The sequence below is a fragment of the Colobus angolensis genome, unplaced genomic scaffold (genome assembly GCF_000951035.1).
Source record: "Colobus angolensis palliatus isolate OR3802 unplaced genomic scaffold, Cang.pa_1.0 Scaffold137, whole genome shotgun sequence".
NCBI classification, from domain to species: domain Eukaryota; kingdom Metazoa; phylum Chordata; class Mammalia; order Primates; family Cercopithecidae; genus Colobus; species Colobus angolensis.
The window spans coordinates 4,487,538-4,511,249 of NW_012114455.1; the positions used below are offsets into that span (position 1 = coordinate 4,487,538).

At 48.6% G+C, this 23,712-nt stretch overlaps 1 protein-coding gene across 6 annotated transcripts in view; it reads right to left on the reverse strand.

The window, feature by feature from the left end:
• KCNJ1 (potassium channel, inwardly rectifying subfamily J, member 1) overlaps window positions 1-23,712 on the reverse strand; it is a 67,990-nt gene that overhangs the window by 14,208 nt on the left and 30,070 nt on the right. For 2 of the 6 annotated variants that reach the window (XM_011934663.1, XM_011934665.1), the window contains exons 1-2: window positions 14,831-15,031; window positions 14,180-14,312 (exon numbers count right to left, since the gene is read on the reverse strand). The exons of 1 other annotated variant lie outside the window; for it this stretch is intronic. In XM_011934663.1, the coding sequence (XP_011790053.1) occupies window positions 14,180-14,209 (30 nt within the window). In that variant the 5' untranslated portion in view covers window positions 14,210-14,312; window positions 14,831-15,031. Of the gene's footprint in view, window positions 1-14,179; window positions 14,313-14,830; window positions 15,032-23,712 lie in introns of those variants that run through there. 3 more of the 6 variants (XM_011934666.1, XM_011934664.1, XM_011934667.1) reach the window with 2 other exon arrangements.

Genomic DNA, 23,712 nt, shown 5'->3' on the forward strand with positions numbered 1-23,712 from the left:
GCCTTTAATCCTGGGCTTCTCTAGCTACTGTGCAGGCTGCAATCGCATCCTGCTTCCCAGAGAGGAGGTAAGAATAGCCAGGCTCTAGGGCAGTGGATTAGTGGGAGAGCCAGCATTTCTGTTGACTCTGTTGCTATGCCCCACGGGTATCACTGACCCTCAAAGGGTCAGTGATTTCCAGTTTCGGCTTGGGTTCTGCCAAGCCATCAGAGTTACATTAATGGGGTGGCACGTCATCACCCACCCTCCCCCGTCCACGTGCTTTCTGGGAAAGCCCTGGAGCCAGAGGGAGCAGAGCCAGTAGCTTCGGTGACCCTTTGTTCCATGCCACAGAGCTGCCCTTGAGCAAATGCTGGAGTCTTCTCACTGGGGCTCTTCTTGCTGGCATTTAGGACGCCCCCATCCTCATCACCGGGCAGAGCCCACCCAGGAGCCCTGTCAGAACAGGACACTGCCTGGGAGACTTCCCAGCTGGGTCCTCCAGCAAATGTCTTGAACTGCTCTTGAGCAATCCTGGTGTCTGCCTCTGAAACAAAGAGGACAAGCAGGAAGGGGGCATTCCCCTAGACCTTAGAGCCATGCCAAGGCAGGCAAGCTCAGGGCCCTCACTGAGACCCACCTCCCGGGAGAGAAGGCCTGCTGACGCACTTTCTCTCATTCCTTTCCTCGTTTCTTTTCACTCAGTGGTGTGTATAATGACCTGGAAAAGGTAAAATTAAATTCCACTTTATTTCCATGTATTTGCTGTTCTACCAAAATCAAGCCAAATCAAAAGAAGCTTTTCAGCCTCAAAGACGTTCCTTAACCTCTCTGAGCTGCACTTTTCCACACTATACTGATGATTCTAGTGCCTTTGTTGTTATGGGGATTCAGTGAGAAATACACATATCTACATGAAAATGAGTATGTGAATAGCAACATTATTCACAATAGCCAAAAAGAGGAAACTTTTGAAACAGTCGATGTCCATTAGCTGATGAATCAATAAATAAAATGTGACGTATCCATACAGTGGAATATTATTCAGCTCTAAAAAGGAAAAAAGTACTGGTAGATGCTACAACACAGATGGACCTGGCAAACATTAGACCAATGAAAGAAGCCAAAGAGTGTATGATTCCATGTAAATGATATGTTAGAATAGACAAATCTACAGAGAAAGAGAGTTAGACTGGTGGCTGCCGGGACTGGGGAAGAGTGACTGCTAATGGGCACCAGGTTCTTTTGTGGGTGATGAAAATGTTCTCATATTGATTGTAATGATGGCTGTGCAACTCTGTGGATACACTGAAAATCACCTATCATACACTTCAAATGAGTGGGTTTTATTTTATGAGAATTATATTGCAATAAAGCTGGGATAGAAAACACACACACGTAAAGTGCCTGCCACACAGTACAGTCTCGACCCACTTCCCCTCCCATTTTCACCCCACTTCCCCATGCTTTTAGGCCCTTTTTGGAACCTTGGCTGAACTCAGCACCTGCCTTCTCTAGCAAGGGGCTACTGTGATCCTGAAGGCACCGCCATCAAAATGATTTTCTTTGCCACAAGAGCTTGGAGTATGGAAAGTATTATTCTGCTCACCCTCACTTTCCCAAACAGAAGCCCCGCTAGTGTGGGAGATGTCTCTTCTCCCAGGGTCTACAGGAGAAGCTCTTCCTTGCTGCTGCCCAGGTGTGTTTGGGTGAAGCAGTCCAGGCTGGACCGTGGGCCCTCCCTCCCACCCATCCATCCACCTGCACCTGGGCTCCACAAGCCTGAGAATGGTGTTCGGTTATGATCCTGGCCTGGCAGCTCCACGGTGAAGTCCCTCACACCTCCCAGTGCCAGAGGGCAGATCTGTGGGATGGGAGGAAAGTCGCAGGGTCTCTCCTACTACACCAGCCCAGCAAGAGCTCCCTCTCTAGGCTCTCCTGGGAGCTCGGTTTCATTTTCTCCCTCTTTCTCCTTCTTTCAGCACATCTTTTGTTTGAATGTTTTCAGGCATTTTGTTCCTTGCCCATAGCCCTTGTTGTATTCCTGGAGTCAGCAGTGCGGATGTTCCAATTACCATTTGAGCCAGCACTTCCGGAGACTCAGCATGACCTCACAGACAAGCCAGAGCCCCACAGGCCCATTCAAAACCCCTCCTTGCCCCACATTTCCCCAGTGTCACTACTTCCCTCTGCTCCCCACCCCGCACCACATACACCAAGGAGAGAGAAGGATGGAAGGCGACTGGGGTGGGGACCTTGCTGCTTTCTTGGGTGACAACAGGGCACAGAATTGTATGGAATCCACATTCAAGGGCTCGAAGGAGGATGACAGAAACCCCCCACTGTGCATGTCCAGAGCTGGGCCCTTTCTCAAAGGCAGGGCTGGACGTTCCTCACTTACTTCCTGAATAAGGGCCACTATCAAGAACCAGAAAGAATGTCCCCAACCAGCACCTCTCAACATCCTCATCTGGATTAGCACAAATCGTAATGATCTGTTTGATGACACACCTGCAAGGCCAAACCTAGATCTTACTAAGTATCGTAGATGCATGATGGGTTTGGGGAAAGAAACTGAAGCACCTGGTGTTCTAAGAGTACTAATTCCTATGAAAAGAAACGAGGTGGTCTAGCTGGAGTGCACGTGCAGGCTCCCCACTGAGTCTCTGGCCTTGAAACATATGTCTGGAGTCAGGCTTGAATTCCACCTCTGCAGCTTACTGGTGCATGACCCAGCAGACTACCTGGGGTTTTTACAGAGCTAATTTCTCAATGTAATTGATTAAGCCTGGAAAACAAACAAAAATGTTGCTAAGAAGCGTAAGGAGAAATAAAAACCCTGGAGCTCACTGTGAGCTGTTTACGGTTTTTCTTTCCTTTCCTTTTCTTTTTTGTTGTTTTGGACATGACTGTCTTCCTGATTCACTTTTCTTACCCTCCCACACTTCCAATAATTGTACCCATTTCCAGTGATGGGTTTATTCTTTTTTCCCCAACATCATTTGAGTCCTGACCTTTTGCACCTTGCCAAGGTCCCCTGATCTTCACTGGAGCAGATGGAGAAAAGAGGATAGAAGGAAGACCTCTAGGAATTGCGATGAGATTGAAAACTGGCCTTAGCACTAACCAAAATACTGGCTCCCTGGCACCAGAGGGTGTGAGGTCCAAGCTGCGATCAGCATTAAGATTGAAGTCATTATTGCAAAGAGCCAGCAAATGAGGTTGGCAAAGCAAAGATGGGGCTCCACAGGTGCCTCGAAAGTAGTGAAGGGATAGGCTATAAGGCAGTGTAGAGCTGGGCTTAAACACCACCTCTTCCACTTGTTATCAGAGTGAGTTACTTTGCTTCTCCAAATCTGAACGTTTAGAGAACGTGAACATGGAAATAAGGAAATCTGTTTCACAGTGCTGAGATAGGATTAAGTGTCGGAAGGCCCAGTAGAGGATTCAGTATGGGGAAAGCCACAATAAATGCCAGGTACCTTCCTTGTTTAGTAGGGCTGAGGGGCTCTGATGAAGAGTCCCCATTCAAGGGCTGTGGACTCTTGAATGAGAGTCAGGATGAAGAGATCAGGACTGGGACAGCCAAAGACTGGGGTGGCACTCGGGGAACTCAGTTTTAACTCCCAGGTCTGGATTTGGGCAGGCAGCTCTCACCTGCCAGACCCAAGGACAGAACCACTGTGCCTGTGTGAGCTGCAGAGAAAATGCAGGAAGGATGCATCGTCCTGCTCTGGGCTCTTGCCAGGTCTTGGGAAGTCTTCTCTCTCCCTCCCCTCATCCCCTCCTGGAGCCTCTTAAAGAAGGCTCTCCCACCAGAACTTATGGGCGGGAAAAGACAGCAGGCTCTGAGCTGCTTTCAAGGGGCCTGTCAGAAGCATCTTTGTGTACATGAGGCCCAGAGGGAGAAGACTCTGTTTATCTGGCTGCTAGGGACAAATTAACGAAGTGGTGAAATCTGTGGATCAGAGAGAAAAAGATTGGCCATGAAATGATAAGATTAGATTACAGGAGGAGAATGCAATTGTGCTAGACCAACTGAATTTCCTCCGAGGTTTGCATGACCAGCCTTCCAGACCCAGAGGCAGCCAGGGCACAAGGCTTTGTGATGGATGCCTAGCATGACCCTTCCTCTGAAAGCTCTTGGCCGGGGTTGCAGGTCCCATGGCCACCAGGCTGGGGTGAAAGGTGCATGTCCACCCTCAGAGTGCAGAGCAGAGAGAGGACTGCAGAAGAGGGAGCGGAAGGGGGCAGCTCCATGTGTGACATATGCAGGGACAGCACATCTGGGTATAGGCATCTTGGACTGAAATTCCTATTCTAAAAGAATTTCCTAATACCATCTTCTTTTCCTTCTTAGCACTGAATACAACTGAGTTGATACTGATTTTGCTCAATTCAGATCATCCTCAGCTCTATCAATGGCACATCACCCCAGAGTCAAGCGAAACCTTGATTCACCCTTAATTCTTTCCTTCCTCTCACCCTCATAAGCAATCCATCAGCAAATGTTGTCTGCTTTTTCTACAGAATATAGTCAGGACCTCTCTGTCCTCTTCTCTTCATCTCCTTTGCTGCCAGGCCACCATAATTCCTTGGCTGGGCTACAAAAATGGGCTCCTTGATCTGTCCACCACCTCTCTCTCCTCCTTGTAATAGAGTCCACATCATCAGAGTGAGGAAGGAGTCCTGAATATCAGATCACGCTGCTGCCTTGCTGAGACCTCCCTCAGCTTCCCCTTGTTCTGATGACCTCAAGGCCCCATATAGCCGGGACTCTGCCACACTCCACAGCCCGAAGTCATCCCATCTGTCACCTCACTCACTACGTTCCCACCCCCTCTGCTCTGCAAGTGAGCGGCGCAGCTCCTGCCCTGCGCTTTGGCACCTGCTGCTTCCTCCTTCAGGGCTGCTCTGCTCTAGGTCTTCCAGCGTCTGGCTGCTCCATATCACTGGGGACCTAGCTCCATCACCACCTTCTTCCAGAGCCTTTCAGCATCCAATCTAAGGATCATCCGCTGCTCCAGTGGGAACTCCATCCTGTCTTGGCTTCTTCCCATCTCTTATCAAGAGTGGCTGTCAGGCTGGTTGTTTATTTCCCTGCTGGTGATGTGTTCACTGATTGTCGATCTCCCCTCTACAGAATGCACCCTCCAGGACAGCAGCCTGTCTTGCCTTCCTCTGAATCCCCAGCATGTGGATCCACAGTGGAGACTCTACAAATCTTTCTTGACCAAGGTCAGTGCCCTTCCCCAGGCTGGGAGTGCCACAAGTGCAGGGACCTGTCAGCTGCATCCCTATGTTATACCCAACATTGCTCCTTGGGCCTCAGGGCTCTCTCCAAACAGAGAAGGCCAGGGAAGAGAGAAGCTACTTTTCTCCAAGTTGTAGCTGAGCTAGTTTTTCACTTGCTCACCAAACTAATGACCAAAGAAACACCCAGGGATGGTGTGGACACTGCACATGGTGGATTCATAAGTGCCAATGCTGACAGGCAGCAGGGACGAGTGCCTGTGCATTGGCTCGGGATGCACCTGAGAGCATTGTCCCCCCTCATCTTTTTAAGTTAAGCTTAGATTTTCTACAGTGAGTAATAACACATAGATCTCATGTATTTTGAACTCAATATTGTGCTTGAAAACATACATAAAAATGTGTTTCTGGGTATTCATTTACATTTTTAAAAAATTACCCAATTTTCGTATTTATTGGCTTAGTCAAGCATTTAAAAGTTTTAAAAAGTGCAAGAGCAGCTAAACCCTGTGCAAGAGCTTGGAGAAACTGAATAAAATATGGATAAAATAGAGTGGGCAAAGGGAATGTGAGAAGCTCCACGATGGCGAGGGACGGGAAGCGATGGGGAGGGTTAAGGAGGGATGGCAAGGGGTGGTGAAGGATGGTGAGGGATGGGGAGGGATGGGAAGGGATGCAGAGGCAAAGAACACTGGCAAGTAAGAGCAGCTGAGAATGAAGAGACAAGGAAATGCATGCTACAGACCAAGCAGAAGTGCCCAGAGAAAAACATCCACTCCTTAAGGAGGTTCACAACACATTCATGAGCCCTACCATGAAAGACAGGTAAGAACAGTTAAATGTCAACTCTGCACCACCATATTGGATTGACAATTAACCTCTGTTCAAATGGCACATGTCTCCATGGCAACAGCTAGGGTTTGTTGAAGGAGTGAATGGATGAATGAATGAAAAATGGGAAGGGCGTGTACTTTTCAGAGTGATTTGAAGGTGAAGGAAGACAAGATATATAAAAGAGGCTGGCCAATAATAAATGTTCCATAAAGTTTTCGTGAGACTAGTTCAGTCAGGATAGTTTTCCTTCTCATCCACGGACCAGAAATCACTGACATTAACGGATCTTACTATGTCCCAGGCAGTCTCCAGGGCTCAACTCAGTAGTTACAATCACTCTATGACATAGATAGCATTATTATTCCCAGTGTCTAGAGAAGGAGACCAAACACCAGAGGCTAAGTGATTGATCCAAGTTCACAGAGCTAGAAGGTTAGAATTTAGCCTAGTATAGGACTCAGCGGGTAGCCATGTGTCTACCTTGGGTTTAATTATTGGAAGAAACTCATTAAAACTAATCCTTTCTCATGTGACTTTCTTTGGCACAGACCTGAAAGGTGGTAGTGAATTTGCTACCAGACCCTGATCCCACCAGGCAAGGTACCCCTCTTATGTGATTGAAGGCACATAAGGGGTTGATTTTACTCTACAGGATTGGGGTTAAATGGGTCCCTTCTAGGCATGGAATTACCACAGGGGAAAAGGAGTGGACACTTGTTGAATCTCTGTCATGTACCAGCAACTGCGGTAGGGGCTCGGCAGGAATTATTTCATTCAATCTCACAGCGACCCCATGAAGCAGGTCTAGCTTTCTCTATCTGACAAGGAAGGGAACTGAAGTTTAGAGAATTTAAAGAACTCATATGAGGGTGAACTGAGGTAGGAATGCAGCTCTTTTTGAGACAGGGTCCTGCTCTGTTGCCCAGGCTGGAGTGCAGTGGTACAATCATAGCTCACTGCAGCCTCTTACCTCCCCAGCTCACAAGATCCGCCTGCCTCAGCCTCCTGAGTAGCTGGGACCATAGGCAAGTACCCCACTCCAGGCTAGTGTATTGATTGTGGAGATGAGGTCTCACTAGGTTACCCAGGCTGGCCTTGAACTCCTGGCCTCAAGCAATTCTCCTGCCTCAGCCTCCCAAAGTTCTGGGATTACAGGCCTGAGCCACTGCGCCCAGCCAGAACCCAGGTCTTAACCTGATGTCCCCACCCCAAGTTCCCTAAAGATCTGGCCCAGAAGATGAGTAAATTCTGATGTCTAAGGCAGGAGAGAAAAGGAAGGAAGGCCTGGGGGAAAGGCTGGCCCTCCCTCCTCACCTCCCTTCCCTGCGTGCCCTCTGCTGGCTCGCCCTCCCTTCTGCATCTGTCAGGGCATCTGTAGTGCGAGCCGCCTGTGCTGGGCACTGGGGTACGGCCTTCACAAGACCCAGGAAAGTGGGAGAGCTGGGCAGGAAATTAAAAGGAGCCAAATAAGCAGAGTAATTATAGATTGTGATAAGGACTTAGAAAGAAACAGTAACTAGAAGTGACCTTGAAAAGTACCCATAAGTAGGCACTGGTGCTGCAGATGGCGGTGGCAGCAACGCGCAGGGAAGACAGAAAGCGCGGCAGGGCCCACACTAGCCTCCGCCGGGCCTCCCGCTTACCAGCAGCAGCGCCCCCTGGCGCCTACTGAGGGCACTGCGCAGGGAGGTCGGCATTGATCTCAGAGGGGCGCCCGGAAGGACACCTGCCTGGCCCCAGATGGGGCAAGAGTCAGGCCTCAGATTTCTCATCTGTCAGATGACAATGATGCTATCTACTTCCCAGGGCCATCGTACAGATTAAATGATGCAATGCTTGGGAGAATCCGGATGGAGGAGCGACACTATAGAAACATGACTTGGATTTACGGCAAGAGAGACTTCAGTGAGCCATGAAGAACGGTTGACTGAGAGGCCGGCAGGACACTGTGGCAGGTTTCCAGTGAAGAATTCCATACTGACAATGTAAAAGAGAGGCAATGAGTGTCTGACATAAGTGCGTGACCCTGCCCAGGTTTCACTGTGTGAAATGCATACAGGAGTTCTTGTAGAAATGATTTGATTTTTTTTTTTTAAGAAGTGACTTAAGGGAAGGAAGATGTGACTTAAGGAACTCAGGAAGTCTCTGTGCCGTCACTAAGTCAGGGATTCCAGAAGATTCTCTCTGAAGAACAGTCACCAACTGGATTATTGAAAATTACTCCACTGCCACCTCACAGGTGGGCCTTATAACCCACATCAGCTGGACCAAGGGGCCTGGAGATGCAATAGCCTGGAAATAGGGTGACCCCAAGGGGCAGGTGGGATGCAAGCACAGAGGAAACAAGAAAATGCTGAAGGAAGCTGCTCAGAAAAGTAGAAGCCAGGTGGCTCTGAAACCCAGGTGTGACCACAAAGGAAGTGCCCTGAAGGCCAGAGACCCAGCTCCACTTAGCAGCTATGTGACAGGTGCATGTCCAGCCCCTTTCCTGGTGCCGGAATTTCCCTATCTGGGAGATGAAGATCATGTTGCCGGGGCCTGCCAGTAATACTTCAGAAAACACAAAAACACTCCATGCACCATGTAGAGGATTATTTTTATGAACCCCAGGGCAGGGAGCATCAACAGCTCAGAGGCAGCACTGGCATCTCCCTCAAGTGTCCTGCCTTCTCTCCATCCCCAGGCACACGCAGGGCCCACGAATGGCCCAGCATCTGCTCTCCAGTCACTGGTGAAATATGGGTGGCATTCACTGTGTCTGCATTTGGAAATTAGCCCGCCTGTGGTCTGGCTGTTGGCGTCCCTGGGGCTCCCTAACCCACATGGCTAAGCAGGCAAAGACAGAAACTCTGGTGCCACCAACTTCTGCCCACGGCGCTTTCCTGTGGTAGGGTGCTGACTGAGCGACTGAAGCAGGGCTGCAGCGTTCACTCGCAGCTGAGACCCAGCATCGGGGGCCCGAGTGGGGCTGGGGTCAAGGGGGATGGTACCATGGAGGAGCATGAGCTGGGACATTTAGAACAGGAAGAGAAACATGCCCAGTGAGGAGGCAAGAGGGGAGCAACAGGGCTAGCAGGTATCCCTGTGACCTCAGACAGAAAGGAAGTACCCAGTGATCACAGGCTCATTGATGGGATAGACCCAGGCAAGCTGAAGAAAGGCAGAATCAGAGTGAGAGCCAGAGATGACCGTCATCAGAAACATACCCCTGCTCTGGGAGCCACTGGAGAGCGGGAGAACTGGGGCTCGCCTCCCTGGTGCAAGCCCAGGTATGAGGGCCTTGTGATAAGATGTCCAAAAACGCCAGCCCTGTGCCCTGCCTGTCAGTAAGCGGCCACCAGAACCCCTCCCAGAAAGAGAGATGCAGGCTCTGTGTCTGTAGAAGTTTGTGTCCATTTCCCGCTGAAATGGATTCCTGCCTCTCCACACCCCTAAAGCCCAAGCTTCTTCCTGATCTCCAACCCACATCCCAATGGGTGAGGCTGAAGTCTCATTTCCTCTGGCCTTCAGTGAGGGTGAGAAAACCAGCCTCTTCACAGATGAGAAAGCAGTTTCAGCCCCCAGCTGTCGGCTGTGCTTCTCCGGCGGCTGCCTATTCCCAGCTTCAGGTCTCAGTGGATGTGGTCAGTCGCGTGGGAAGGGATTTGCCCGCTGTGCGCTGGGTGCCTGGGTTGCGCCACTCACCTTGCTGCAGTGCCATCCTCCCGCTCTCTCCCCACTCCTTTCCCCACTGCTACAAGATACTTAAGGGGCATCTTTGTAGAAATCCAAATCTGTAAACACCACAGGCTGGGAAACACCCAGCCAAAGGAGCAGGTGTATCAGTAAGAAGGTGAAGAAAATCCGAGCGCAGCACAGGGTTTTCTCCACTCCCTGGCAGCCTCTGTCCCCAGCAGACGCCATCCTGTCTCTTCAGTGGTCAGCATTGCCCAGCCTGGGCGTTAATTCTCGTGCACAATGGATTCAGGCAGGACTAGGAGTGAAGAGCCCCATGCTGGAAAGGACTCTTAGATCTGGTCCTGGGGCACGCTCTGGGGGTCTCCTGACTCCCCTTCTCCACTTCCTCTGAGAAGATGGAGTATTGGGAGAAAGATGGAGTATTGGGAGAGGAAACAGCCCTCTCTCCTACCACTCCCCCCATCCCCCAGGGCTGCCCTTGAAGCAGACTGGGCTGGGGAGCCTGGTCGGTAGGTTAAAACGTGCTCATGCTCTGCCAGTCCGCTGATGTGTCACGAAGCCACTCTTGTACCTGTCATCCCTACTCATCCTCTCACGGGGACGGGAGCTTCTGCAGCACAGGGACTGTGTCATCACACTTCGCTAAGTCCAGCACAGCAGGGGCTTCCCAGAGTCTTCTAAAGTGACCTTAGCCCATGCCTGTGGCTTATCTCTGAACCCGATTCAAGCTCCCCATACTCTGTGCATAATTCATCAGTGGTCCAACACTTCCCTTAACAGCATCCAAATACCCTGATCCCCAGAATGGCCACATGCACCTTCCAGCATGAGACCAGGATTACCCTTATCTCTCTGAACATCTCATCGCTGCACTCGGACTCCAAGGGGCCGCACACTTCACGGAGTCTTCTCTTGTGAAAAGACCCACAACAGTTATTCACAGTTGCTGAGTTCTCCTGAGCTCCTCAAGGACAAATGGTAGATCTGGTTAAAACCAGAAAGCTCCTGAGAATTTAATCAAGGGCAACGAACCATGAGACTTCCCCTAGAGGTAGTCACCTGAGAGAGCTTGGGCTGTTTTAACTCTGCAAAGACAGTATCAACCTGTTGCTTTCAACCGTGTTGGGTTGCACATTTAAATCTGCTCCCTGGGGATATGGTGACACACTGGTAGACCCCAGTAAATACAATTCCTGAATCCCAGCCAAGAAACATTGGTGTGTGTGCAAGTGGAGGAGAGGGAGGGGCAGGGACATTGGAAATTTTAAATAAATGGAAAATTCTGGCTTGTATTTCACGGAGCATTCAAAAAGAATCTTGTCTTAGAAGCATGGGTGGGTCACATGCATCTAACCAGAATGCAAAGTTTACAAAGCATGGTAACGGCAGAACACAGCACAGGGCAGACACATGCACGCAGAGATGGACTCTGTTGCATACTGGGAAACCCATTTTGAAAAATAACAACAGGCTTCTTCTGAGAGAGGAAATTATTTATCCAAAACAGTGCTGGGAAAATTCAGATTTACATTTTTCCTAGGGCCTTTGAGTTGTGTATTCCTGCAATGAGTGAGCTGGATTTGATGAGGCTTTACCATGATTGTTCAAAATTAGTGTTTCGTTTCAATGCTCTGGTTTCTAATGGAATGCTTTTGGGTTGGGTTTGATATTTGACAGATAAGGACCTTAATAACAGTTTTTGAGAAGCAGCTCCTTAGGGCAGAACATCTTTGGATCCTCAATAGTTTTGAAGCGACCTGTTCTCTGCACTATTTTTGGTTTCTTTCTGTTATTTTTCTAAAAAGAATCCAGGAGTTTCATGTGTAAGGGCATCGTTCTTTTTTCTGTTTGCTCACAGATTCTGACAAGGCAGCGGCAAGAAAGGCTGACACTTTGCACATCCTTCACAATCTTCTAAAAGGATGGCTTAAAATCATCCTGCCTGAAACAGGAAACAACCTTTGACCCTTAAGGTTTATTGTTGACTTTTCTTTTTCTTTTCTTTCTTTTTTTTTTTTAGTCTCACTCTATCACCCACGCTGGAGTACAGTGGCACAATCTCGGTTCACTGCCACCTCCACCTCCCGGGTCCAAGCGATTCTCATGCCTCAGCCTCCTAAGTAGCTGGGACTACAGGTGTGCACCACCAGGCCTGGCTAATTTTCATATTTTTAGTAGAAATGAGGTTTTTCCATGTTAGCCAGGCTGGTCTTGAACTCTTGACCTCAGAGGAGCCTCAGCCACCCAAAATGCTGGGATTACAGGTGTAAGCCACTGCACCAGGCCTATTGTTGACTTTTCTAGGGGTCTTTTATATGTCTCTACACTAATTTTTTTCTTCAGCATTTTTTTTGTAGATGTTTGTTTTTGCTCTGTTTTCTTTTTCCAGTTTCTGCATACCCTGCTTGTTCATGATGATTTCTGAACCACATAATCAAGCCAACCACTTTTTGCTATTTCACAGCAGTACTAATACTATTCCTGAACCATATACATTTCAGGAGACAGAGCAGATTGAGAAGGCCTGGGCCCTTTTCTGTATTCTTTTGGCTTGAGCCTAGGTCATCACAGTCTTGAACGTGGGAGGGTGAATGGAAGGAAAAGCCTCTGTGCCATTCAAAGTGTGCTCTTTTTGTGGCCTTTGGGGGTCTCTGGCTCCTGTTTCAGAGCTCCACTCCATCCTCGCCTGTCCCCGTCACTCTCTGCAGCCGATCGGCCACCAGACCTTGTGCCTTCTGCCTCTTGATAATCTCCTCCCTGATTACCCGGCCGTGGTCTTACCCTACTCCAGTCCACCTTGCACTTTGCAGGCAGAGCAACCCTTCCACAATGTAAACAAGATCTTACCCTGGTTCTCACCACCTTCCAGACACTGCCCAAGTTCCTCAGCATCACATACTAGGTCCTTCATCATGGCACCCTGCAGCTTCCCTCACCCCTCCCCTGGTCACCCACCCTCAGCCACACCAGCCTGGTATTCCCTGTGTAAGCCATGCTCTGTCTCATGCTTGCATATTTTTTGTAAATGCCATTTCCTTGTTCTAGAATGTTCTTCTCCCTGCCTCCAGTAGGCCCCTTCCTGCTCACCCAGGGCATTTAAGATCATGCTTCCATGAGGTCTTCTGTAGGACAAGCACGATGTACTTTGCTGTGCAGGCAGGGATGACACCATGAGCTACGTTTTTGTGTCGCAGTCCCCACTCATCATGGAATCTCTCCCACTAGCGAGTGACAGTTTGTTTCCACGCACATATCCCCTCGCCCAACTGCCTGCCCTCCAGAGCAGTGTTTCCCAAGCCATTCAGTGGTTTCCCAGGACCTAGCACGCAAAACACAATGAGTTCTCATTACAAGCTTGTTGAAAGGCAAATGAAGAAAAAAACCTGTATGTATAATAATAATAGTCATGAGAAAGACAAGAATGAAGAGAAGACAATAGTCATCATTGGCATCTTAAATTGTGGAGCCAAGGGGAGGAACATTTGGGTCACCCTCAGGATCAAACTGCCAGGCCAGAAGCAATTCCACTGAGAGAGCACCAGGAAGCCCTCAATGCATGGAAACCCTGGGGCAAGTAAAAGGCAAAGCATGTGAGTCGCAGCTAAATCCCTGGACAATCACTGAGCTGTGACAAGGTCCAGGGTAGACTTGTAACCTAGCACAGAAAAACACATTACTGAGGAAAGAAAAGGAACGTGCATAGGGAATTTCGAGTCTTAGCTCTTCACAGCAAAGTATGCTTGGCAATTACAAGCTTCTTATATTTAAAAAAGAAAAAAATCAGGCAAACCAAAAGTCACTAACAGCATTAAAGATCAAGACCCACTCACAAGGAATTCACATACTCTGCTTCTTTGCAAGTGCAGTCTTGCATCTACAATGACTTGGTGCACCTTCTTACACAGAAGAAATCCACCTTCATGACTTTAGTATATATTAAAAAAAAAAAAAAAGCTTTTCTGATGGCCCATACATTCCCAGATATCCCTACCCCATCATGCTCTTAGAAGCTGAAGCTGACTTAGTGATAATCCATTTACACTAAACAATGTAGAGTAAGACAACACAAGCCAAGCCCACGACTGAAGGGAGCCCACAAAGACTGCGCGGCTCGTCCAATGTAACCAAAGATTCTAACTGCCCTCCAGCTCCAGGGCCAAGGAAAGGCCCAGGGAAGGCAGCATGCAGCTCGCAAGCTAATAATCTAGGTACAACCAGCAGATCAAAAGCATCCAGTGAGTGGCTCTGCCAAGTTTCTGTCTATAACAGATCCTTTGCACAATCATGATGTGTTGCTCCATTTTGTAAGCCCAGCTAAAAGGAGAAAAATCCAATCATTTTTCCTAAAGGTTGCTGGTTGAGAAAGACCAACTCCTTTTAAGTGCCTATGCACCAAACCTGTAAGATACAGATATTGAGAGAAGGGGCTCCATACCTGTTCAGAGCAGAGATAAACAGTTGGCATTCACTGGTATACAGCAATTGTCACAACAGTCATTAGGGAGCTGAACAAATGTTGAGAAATCCAAATGTATTCATTCAGAATGGTGCAAAATTCCTATGAAGTCCTACGTCAGGAAATGAAAGAAAGACATTTGGGCGAAGGTAATCAAAATGTCTTGCTAACTCTTGCCTTTTCCTGATAGATGTTTTCCATAATAGACCCCACTAGCACCTTGATCCTCTACCTTAAAGATGGAAAAGGCCTGGCAGAGGTTGTGTTACTAGGCAAGGTCTTGCTACAATTGAAAGGATGCCACCGGAGATGAAAACCCTACATACATCTCTGTCGCCAAAAGAAGACTTCGGATCCAGGCATGATGCAACCAAAGATTCTTACTGCCCTCCAGCCGCAGGGCTGCAGAGTGGCCCAGGGAAGGCAAGATGTAGCTCACAGCTAATAAATCCAAACGTAACTAGCACATCAAAAGCATCCAGTGAGTGAGTTAAAACCATGCTTCTATCTATCCCCCAGAAGTGGACAGAGAAGTCTGCCTAGATTTGAGGTGGGGAAAAGAGGTCTAAATTTTCACAAGAATTAACTTCTTTTTCCTACAAAGACACAATGAGGTGTTTCTCCTCTTACCTCATGGATTGCTGGAGTAAATGTAGAAACAAAAACTCATTTTCTTGGTCTCCAAGAAAGCAGCCAGATTCTCGATGTGAGCAAGTCCTTGCACCTTTGATGCAAGAGTTTGGATGTGCTGGGTGAGGGTACCTGAGGCCCTGTTGATTTTATGAGTCTGTGGGCCAGCTCAGACTGGCTACCAACTCATCTGTATGCAACAGCTCTCAAAGAACATAGTTTACTTTATAACCGGATCCAACAAGAGTAGGCGTGGCAGTTAAGTGGGTGAGAAACCAAAGGTGTTGAGCTACCGAGGCTAACTAAGAAGGATTTGTTTATGGAACCCTGGCTTGGAACCAGAAGGCTGGTGTGCTCATGTTGATGGTGTCTAAGTCAAAGGCATGAGGTTGAACACGTGTGCACCTGGGGCTGGATGTTACAGGGCAGGGAAGTAGGGGTCCCAAGGAGCCCCTCACAAGTGTCTCCTGTCCTGTGATTCATTCAGTGGCCCTAGAACAGCAGTCCCCAAACTTTTTGGCACCAGGGACGAGTTTCATGAGAGACATTTTTTCCACAGACCAGGGAGGCGGTGGGGGAGGATGGTTTCCAGATGATTCAAGCACACGGCATTTATTGTGAACTTTATTTCTACTGTGTTTATTTACAATCATTGCTTTATTTCTATTACATTCTATTATATTCCTTATTTCATTATATATTATATTCTAATATATAATGAAATAATTATACAACATCACCATAATGTAGAGTCAGTGGGAGCCCTGAGCTTGTTTTCTTGCAACTAGACAGTCCCATCAGGGGTGATGGGAGGTAGTGACAGATCATCAGGCGTTAGATTCTCACAAGGAGTGCACAACCTGGATCCCTCAAATGTGCAGTTCACAAAAGGGTTCAAGATCTTGTGAGACTGTAATGCCGTTGCTGATCTGACGGGAAGCAGAGCTCAGGCGATAATGTGAGTGATGGGGAGTGGTCATAAATACAAATGAAGCTTTGCTCACCTACCACTCACTTCCTGCTGTGCAGCCTGGTTCCTAACAGGCCACAGACCAGGTGTGGGGACTCCTGCCCTAGAAGGTCAGGCTGACCTGACTTTCCCTTCGTCATTCACCAGCCAGCCTGGTCCCGGGGCAATGCAGAGCTTTGCAGACTTTGCATTTCACTGAGACCCTGGTCTACCAACTGCAAGTTACCTAGCTTTTCACCTCAGAAGTCTGCAGTAGGAAGCTCAAGAGATAATGTATGTAATACACTTGTCATTCAGTGAACAGGGTTGAAAGCCAATGTACTCCAAGTGTCAGCCTTCTGTCCTCCTCCTCAGCCCACCTACTAGGGCCTTCTCCCACTAAGAGACTGAGGGAGAAGGGGATCTTACCCCACAACCCTCCTGAGTGGCTCTCTTCCCACTGTTCCTCACACTTCTCAGCTGGTCGTGACTTGAAGCATTGATTGGATTTGCATGAAGCAAGAGTGGGTGACTGTGGGCTGGCCACATGCCCCTTCACGGCCTGTCCCCTTCTCCACTCAACACTACACAAGACAGTAGGAGGGATCAACCTCAGCTCAAGAGTCAAAGAGATGAGAAGCATCAGAGCAGCAGCGTAGCTTGGAGACCATACACCAGGGTCCTGACACCAGTCCCTGGCACGGGACAGCTGAGTCTCCATGATGCTCAGAGAGGGGATAAAATGGAAACAGATGCAAAATTTCATGGAAAAGGCAATTTTGCTTTCACACATTTATAAGCATAACCAGTCGTTATAGATAAGGAAAAAGAACACAGTAGGTTGCTGTGGTCTGAATGTGTCTCGCAAAACTTATATATTGAAACATAATCCCCATGACATAGTTTTAAAAGGCAGGGCCTTTAGGGGGTGATTAAGTCATGAGGGTGGAGACCTTCCAGATGGGGTTAGGGTGCTTATCAAAGGGCTCCAGGGAGGAGGTTCATTCTCTTCTGCTGTGAGGACGCCGTGTGTCCTCTTCCCGCCCGTCTGCCTTCCACCATGTGATGCAGTGGTCAAGGCCTCAGCAGACACCAAACCTGCCTGTGCCCTGCTCTTGGACTTCCAGCCTCCGTAACTCTCTGTGGTTTATCAATTACCCAGTCTCAGATCTTTTGTGACAGCAGCCCAGACAGAACCAGACACAGGTGTAAGTGAAGCCACTTGCGGAAGGATTCCCATGCGAAGTGAGACGGGAGGAGACCCACACTAGGGAGCTGCAACACGGCAGGGGAAGCAGCAGCAGGTGGGGAGTCCACGCTCCTGCTAAACCTGGCCTTCCCCCTTCACACGTGACCTCCTGTGGGCATGTCCGTCCCTGCTGCTGCTTGCCATCCCTGGGTTCACCCCCTCTGTCCACAGGCCCTCCCTTCTGCACCCCTCCCTGTGTGGCCCTCTACCTACCTTTGCAGGCCTCCCAATCTCCTCAGTGGGATATTCCCAAGCCCTAGGTTCACCCAACCCTACCTCTGAGCAGGACTGGGTGCGGAGGCCAGGAGAACACGCCCTGCAGCCCACGAAATGCGGGGAGAGAAAGCATCCAAGGCCAGAGGGGCACTCCGAAGGGACTGAGCACAGGAGGGCATGAAGGGAGGCTGTCCCCGGGAGAGGTGGGCTACTCCGAGGGTGGAGGAGGGTGGCTGGAGCACTTTCGTGTGGCCATGGAATCTTCCTTAGACTCCACGGCAGTCTAGGATGCATCCTCCCAACCTGCTCTCCCTCTTCCCCTCAGGGTCAGCCCTGAGTCCCTTTCTGACAGCTCCTCAGACAGGCTCCCTCTGACTTTCCTCACCTGGGCATCTCCCCCAACAAAATCCTGGCACTTTTAATCCTCTCTTGGCATCTGCTTCTCAGAGGCCCTGGACTGGTGCATGAGGCTATTCAGATGGGATGTGAACTGTCAGAGAGCTTGGTAGGAGGCCCCTTGGAGTCCCACAGAACAACTCAGGAAAGGGGGGCTTCCCTGACCCAAGGTCCAGTATGGAGGCCCCAGGAGGCAGCCATTGTGAGCCTCCCCACCGGTGTGGGCTGAAAACACGTCTTTGACTCTCGCAATCCAGCAGACTGCTGTGGAAATACAAACACATCCACAGAAACATGTGCCTCCCCCAGGGAAGCATTCATCCTCACAGAATAAACCCCAAACAGGGAAAAGAAGTGTTTTTTAACTACCTCATTCATTTGCAAGGCAGGTACCTTTTGCACAATGGAGCCAGAATGTCTCATTATTATGCAGACCAGGGAGTTATCTTACCTTCATCCCCCACTGCTTGCCCCCTACTTTCAAAACTGGGCCCTTTTGGACCTGCTGGGAATGAGAAAGAGGCCTGTTGCTAAGCAACGGGGAGGGCAGGGGATGCATTCTACCTGTTCCACAAATCCTAGTCTTAAAGTACAAGCGATAGCATTTGCCCTGATGGAATCCTACACCTTCCAGTACCCCAGGGGGATGCGCTCTCAGTCTGTCCTCCTAACCACTGTCTTCACAGAGAAATTCCACTCCTGCTCTGGCCCCTGGCAACCGCTTCACTACCCCTCTAGCCACGAGACAGCCTGAGTCCCGCACGGTGGGACAGCGTGTGACAATGAGGAGACAAGCCAGGTCCTCTTCCCCTGACTCTGTCCAGCCCCTCTGTGCTGTGTAGCCTCACCGGGTTCCCAATACTGACGAGTTTACGCACCCAACATTTACTCCTCAGACTGGAGCTGGAGCCTCCCGCCTCTGGACCTGAGCAAAGACCAGAGTCAACAGATGGTTTTCTTTCTCTTTCTCTTGAAGAAGTTTGGAACATTTGAAATACATTATCCTATTCATGACTAATATTCCAACAGGAGTCATTCAGATAAACAAAAAGCCTTTGCAGGCTCCTGTCTGATTTAGAGGAAGGCAGCACATTCCCATGCACACCACAGAGGGGCCGGGTGCCTCTGAAAGAAGACCTGATATGTGGGACTGAAAACAGGAACACTGGTTGAAAGTGCCTTTAGGAAACAGACTCCCCAGCCTAGAGTTTGAGGCTGACTCTGGAGAAACCCAGGAAGGGTGTGGATTTGGGTTTTGCATTACTGCGTTACTTAGGGTAGGGGGCAAGGCATATCCTGGAGACAGAGGGGGTTGTGTGAAAATCTGCGTACAGGATGACTGACCCATGACTCCCTTCCTCTACTCAGCATGCAGGTGCCTCATCCCAGCCATGAAGTACTCTTTAGGGAAATCCAATGGGCTGAGAGGAAAGACCTCCTAGTACTGATACCTGGGTGTTCCTCCCCCCTGGCAGGACCAGACACAGCCCTCTCCCTCACAGCTTCCAATGAGCTGACTAGGGGCACTTTCTTAAATGACAGGCAGCCAAGGGTCACCAGACATTTGAGGAAAGACTTTAACATGAAAAAGAAAGGTCAAGGCAAACACAGAAAGGAAACTGGAGTAAGTAGAAGCATAGCAGGCGCAAGATAATTTTCTAAAACCCTCAACTACCTTCAGAGAGAAAAGACGATATTATAGATGTCAAACAAGAAGCTAGAAAAAAAGACTCCAAGAACAAGAAAGAGCACTTGGAAATTTAAATATTAGAGCAGATAAAATGATCTGAAAACAAAGCTAAGAAAATCTCCCAGTATTCTTTGTTAAGGAACAATAATAGGGGAGAAAAGATAAGAAAAGGATAGAATCCGTGCAGGAGAGTCAGCATTCACAGGATGATAGGAGGTGGCAGCCGTGAGAACGTACTGGCCAACTGGCAGCTGCAGCTGCTGAGGCCCTCCACAGCCTCTGCTCCAAGCACACACTCTGGGAGCTGCTCCTGGTCACTGAGTGAGGCAGAGCACCAAGGCAGGCCAGTTCTTGGAAGAGGTAGGCTCTCTGATGGGGCTTCAGCTCCATGACAGCTGTCCCCTACGAGATGCACCCTCCAACCCTCCCTCCCTCTCTCCTTCGCAGGACTCAGATTTGCTACCCCAGCCCCCAGCCTCCCTTAGATTCCTCTCCACACTCTCTGACCACCATCTTCCTTAACAAAATCCTCTCATGTTTCATCCGGTCCTGGCATCTCCTTCCTGGAGGACCCAGGCTAGTACTACCAGTTCCAGAAAGAAAGAACTTAAAAATGGAAGGGAGAAATTATGGAAGAATGATATATATCATTTTAGTTTCTCAGAATGAAAGGCCACAAGGTTCCAAATTGAAAGAGCCCACTAAGAACTCTGAACAAAAAATGTCAACCACATCGAGGCAACCTCATGAAACTTCAAAACGTTGGAGATAAAGAAAAATATATTGCACATCAATGATTATGAATAATTGTTCACCAAAAGGGTACCTGAATCCCTAACAGCCACATAGGATGCTACAAAAAACAGTGGAGCATTTTCAAATTGAAATGTTGAGGGAAAATAATTCTATACCTAGACTAACCCTCAATTAAATGTGCAGGTGGAATAAAGACCATTTCAGATATGCAAGGTTCAAATTACTTCTTCCAGACCATTTCCTAGGAGATGACTAGAAGATGCATCCACTAAAGAAAGGGAAGAACCCCAGAAAGTGGGACACAGGAAATCCCAGACACATGGGCTCCCGCACAGGCAAGAAGCAAAGGGGCTTGCCTGGGTGATGGTGAAGGGCCACCCTGCAGGACATCTGCCCAGCTGGCCCCGATAATAGCCAGCAAGGAGAAGTGGCCACCGCTCAGGAAAATGGGACAGACTGAATTGCCCATATGTGTTAAGAGGGTGTTTATTGTTCTGAAAGAGATTTTCAGGATGAATCAGTGATAGACATATAGAGAACTATGTAAACACAAAAAGGAGAACATTGTTAACTCCACTAAATGCAAGCAATTTTAAAGGAAAGAAAATGTACTTATAATACCCTAACTTGGTTCAGCTGTGAACAATATTAGAGTTAGCAGAATGCAACATTGAGTATTGATCTAATAAAATGTCTGATCTAGCTATATGGGAGTGTGGAGAGGAATATAGAGGGGATAATGTGAACAAGAGCCTTTTTAAAGGCTATATGTAGATTACTTTAACAAAATAAATTTTAAAGGCAAGGTCCCTTTTTATCTTTGAATAATTTACAATGAAATGAGGCAAGACGAAGCACACGACCTGATGGTGGGTCTCAATGCTGTGCACTGACCATGGGTCTCTATGTCGTTCAGAAGGAGCATCTGATTTGCCCTGAACCACAGCCACTCACCTGAGCCACAGCTCCTGGAGCACTGGGAGTGGTTGCCATCCCCCCACACCCCAATACACCCCAAGTAGGAATGGCGCGGTAACTAATGCTGAGTGACTCGGAGGCGTCTTCTCCTAGCATCCACCTTTGGGTGGGGGAAAAGGAATGAATCCTCTGGGTAGAGTTTTTTGACATTTCCCCTATTTTCTCCCACAAGCCCCTCTCAAGATTTGGCTGAGGGCAGAGACTTTTTTCAGAAATTTTCCAAGACTAATGCTCGTATTTGGACAGTGTGGTTGTAATTTTTTTCTGGTGGATAGTATTTCCTCTCCTTGACTCCAGCTCCAAGGGAGGGGTGATCTTGTTTAGTGATGTGGGAAACATGCTTGGCAGCCATGAGAGTCAGGCAGGAAGAGCCAAGCAGTGTCCACTGGCGAGTCTCATTGACACACGACTTCATCACCACAGTCTCATGCGTTTTGCAAAACTAGCTCACTGACATGTGTTCAAACACAATGAGACTGATTTGCATCTCTGCTTCATGTAGCCACAAACCTACAAGCTGTTTCCCATCCATACATAAGGAATCCCAGGCCACTGCTCTCTACAGATGCTGACCTGTGAGTGCCCTTCTTTGATTGAGGAAGGGCAGCCATGCAGATGACACCAGCAGCAGCAAGGCACATCACCTTACAAGCCCTCCAGCTCCTAAATGGAACAGGACAGAGGGATGCTGCTGGAATAGGCTCTTCTACCTTTGAGGCCTGATTTTCTTGTCTGGTGAAAGAGTGATGGTAAAATCCAAATGTGTTTGCGACAGAGGAGAACTGGATAATCCACTGAGATGACAAGAAGGAAAGAACATTGCTATACACTCTCACAAGAGAAAGGTTTTGAGAAAGTCACATGCAAGAATAAAAATGCTTTCCCTCCAAAACCTGGCCTGCCACTGCAGATGAAAGCATCTCACTCGTGAGAAATTCCAGGTTGAAGGCCTTTCTTTGAAAAAGAAATCTAATTGAATGAAGGGAAAATTTGGATGATTCCAATTAATTCATCCAAAGCTTTCTGAGGCCCCTGCTAAATAAAAGGCAGCATGCTAGGCACTTTAGGAGTTGCAACAATGATAAAACATGGCCCTTGCCCTTTAAGAGTTGAATCTCTTATAGAAGGGAAGACAATCGCAAACATAACAAAGCATAAATGCATAGGAAGGGTTACGAATATACAGAAGTTCCGTTCAGCTGGGAAAATTGGAGAGGCTTCACAGAAGTGGTGCTGCTGAACTGGACACTATAGAAAGATTAAAATTACAACAGGTGGTCACGGAAGGTGGGGAGGAGAGGAAGGAGAAGCAGCGTGGAGGCCAGAGAGTAAAGGGGGGACTAGTCAAGAGGAGAAAGCCCGGCTTAAAAGAAGACGTGCTGGCGGACAAGGCAGAAGGGTATGTGGGAAGAAGGTGGCAGGACCTGCTGTGCTGGGGAGGGTGACCTTTCACCCTTCCTTAACTGTGGAGACCCCTCCACACAGGCACTGTGGCCTCCTTCTGGGGCAGGGACAGGCTCTTGGCATGCAGGAGCCGGGGTGAGGGTGGCGGGGTGGCTTTCTGTAGGAGGATGCTCACCATTTCTCTTTGTTATTGTCTATCTCAAGGAGCTTTGCCATGTTTTACCCAGAATTTCATATTTATAAATATTGTTTCCTATTTTGACATCCCTAGTAGGTTTTTTTTATTATTATTATTATACTTTAAGTTCTAGGGTACATGTGCATAACGTGCAGGTTTGTTACATATGTATACTTGTGCCATGTTGGTGTGCTGCACCCATAAACTCGTCAGCACCCATCAATTCATCATTTCTATCAGATATAACTCCCCAATGCAATCCCTCCCCCCTCCCCCCAGTAGGTTTTTGACAGATACAAAATGTTTCCTTCTCTGGGATATTGTGTGGACACATCCCATAGCCCAAATCTCACACCCAAAGACATACAGCAGGTTATTCACAGAGCCCCCCCACTCACACCAGTCCGAAAGGGCATTACACAAGGAAGAGAAGGAGCCAGGAGCCCTCAGGCTTGGCCTCAATTTGCTGTCTGCCAGGCTTTCTAGAAAAAGATGAGGACCCTCTGCAGTGCCCTGAGGCCTGCTTGCCTCTCAGAAACGCTCTGGAGACTAAATAGATTCTAGTCAGTTTCCCTGAAGCAAGCGCTTCATCAATGCTAAGCGACACGGTATTTTTCCATCTCCCCACCGGTAGAGATGAATAGGTCGCCGGCGCCGCAGGCTGTTCCCTTTAGGTAGACCGCGTGGAGCGCCCGCAAATGGACTTGATAGCGCTCTCCTGGGAACGGAACCTTCCCGGACTGTGCACTTTTAACCCTGCAGGTTCTCAGCTGTCTGCCGTCAGCAGCAAAGCATTCACACTCCAGTTCCCGGAAGACTGCAGCCAGGACGCTTGGGTTTCCACCACCGACTCCTCTGCTGAGGGGCTGCGCCACGTTTCGGAGGGGCTGCTACAGGTTTCGGAGGGAAAGCATTTTTATCTCTTGCATGTGACTTTCTCAAAGCCTTTCCCTTGTGAGAACATAGAGCAATGTTCTTTCCTTCTTGTCTCCTCAGTGGATTATCCAGTTCTCCTCTGTTGCAAAGACATTTGTATGGAGCTAGAAGCGACTTTTGTTTTGTTTAC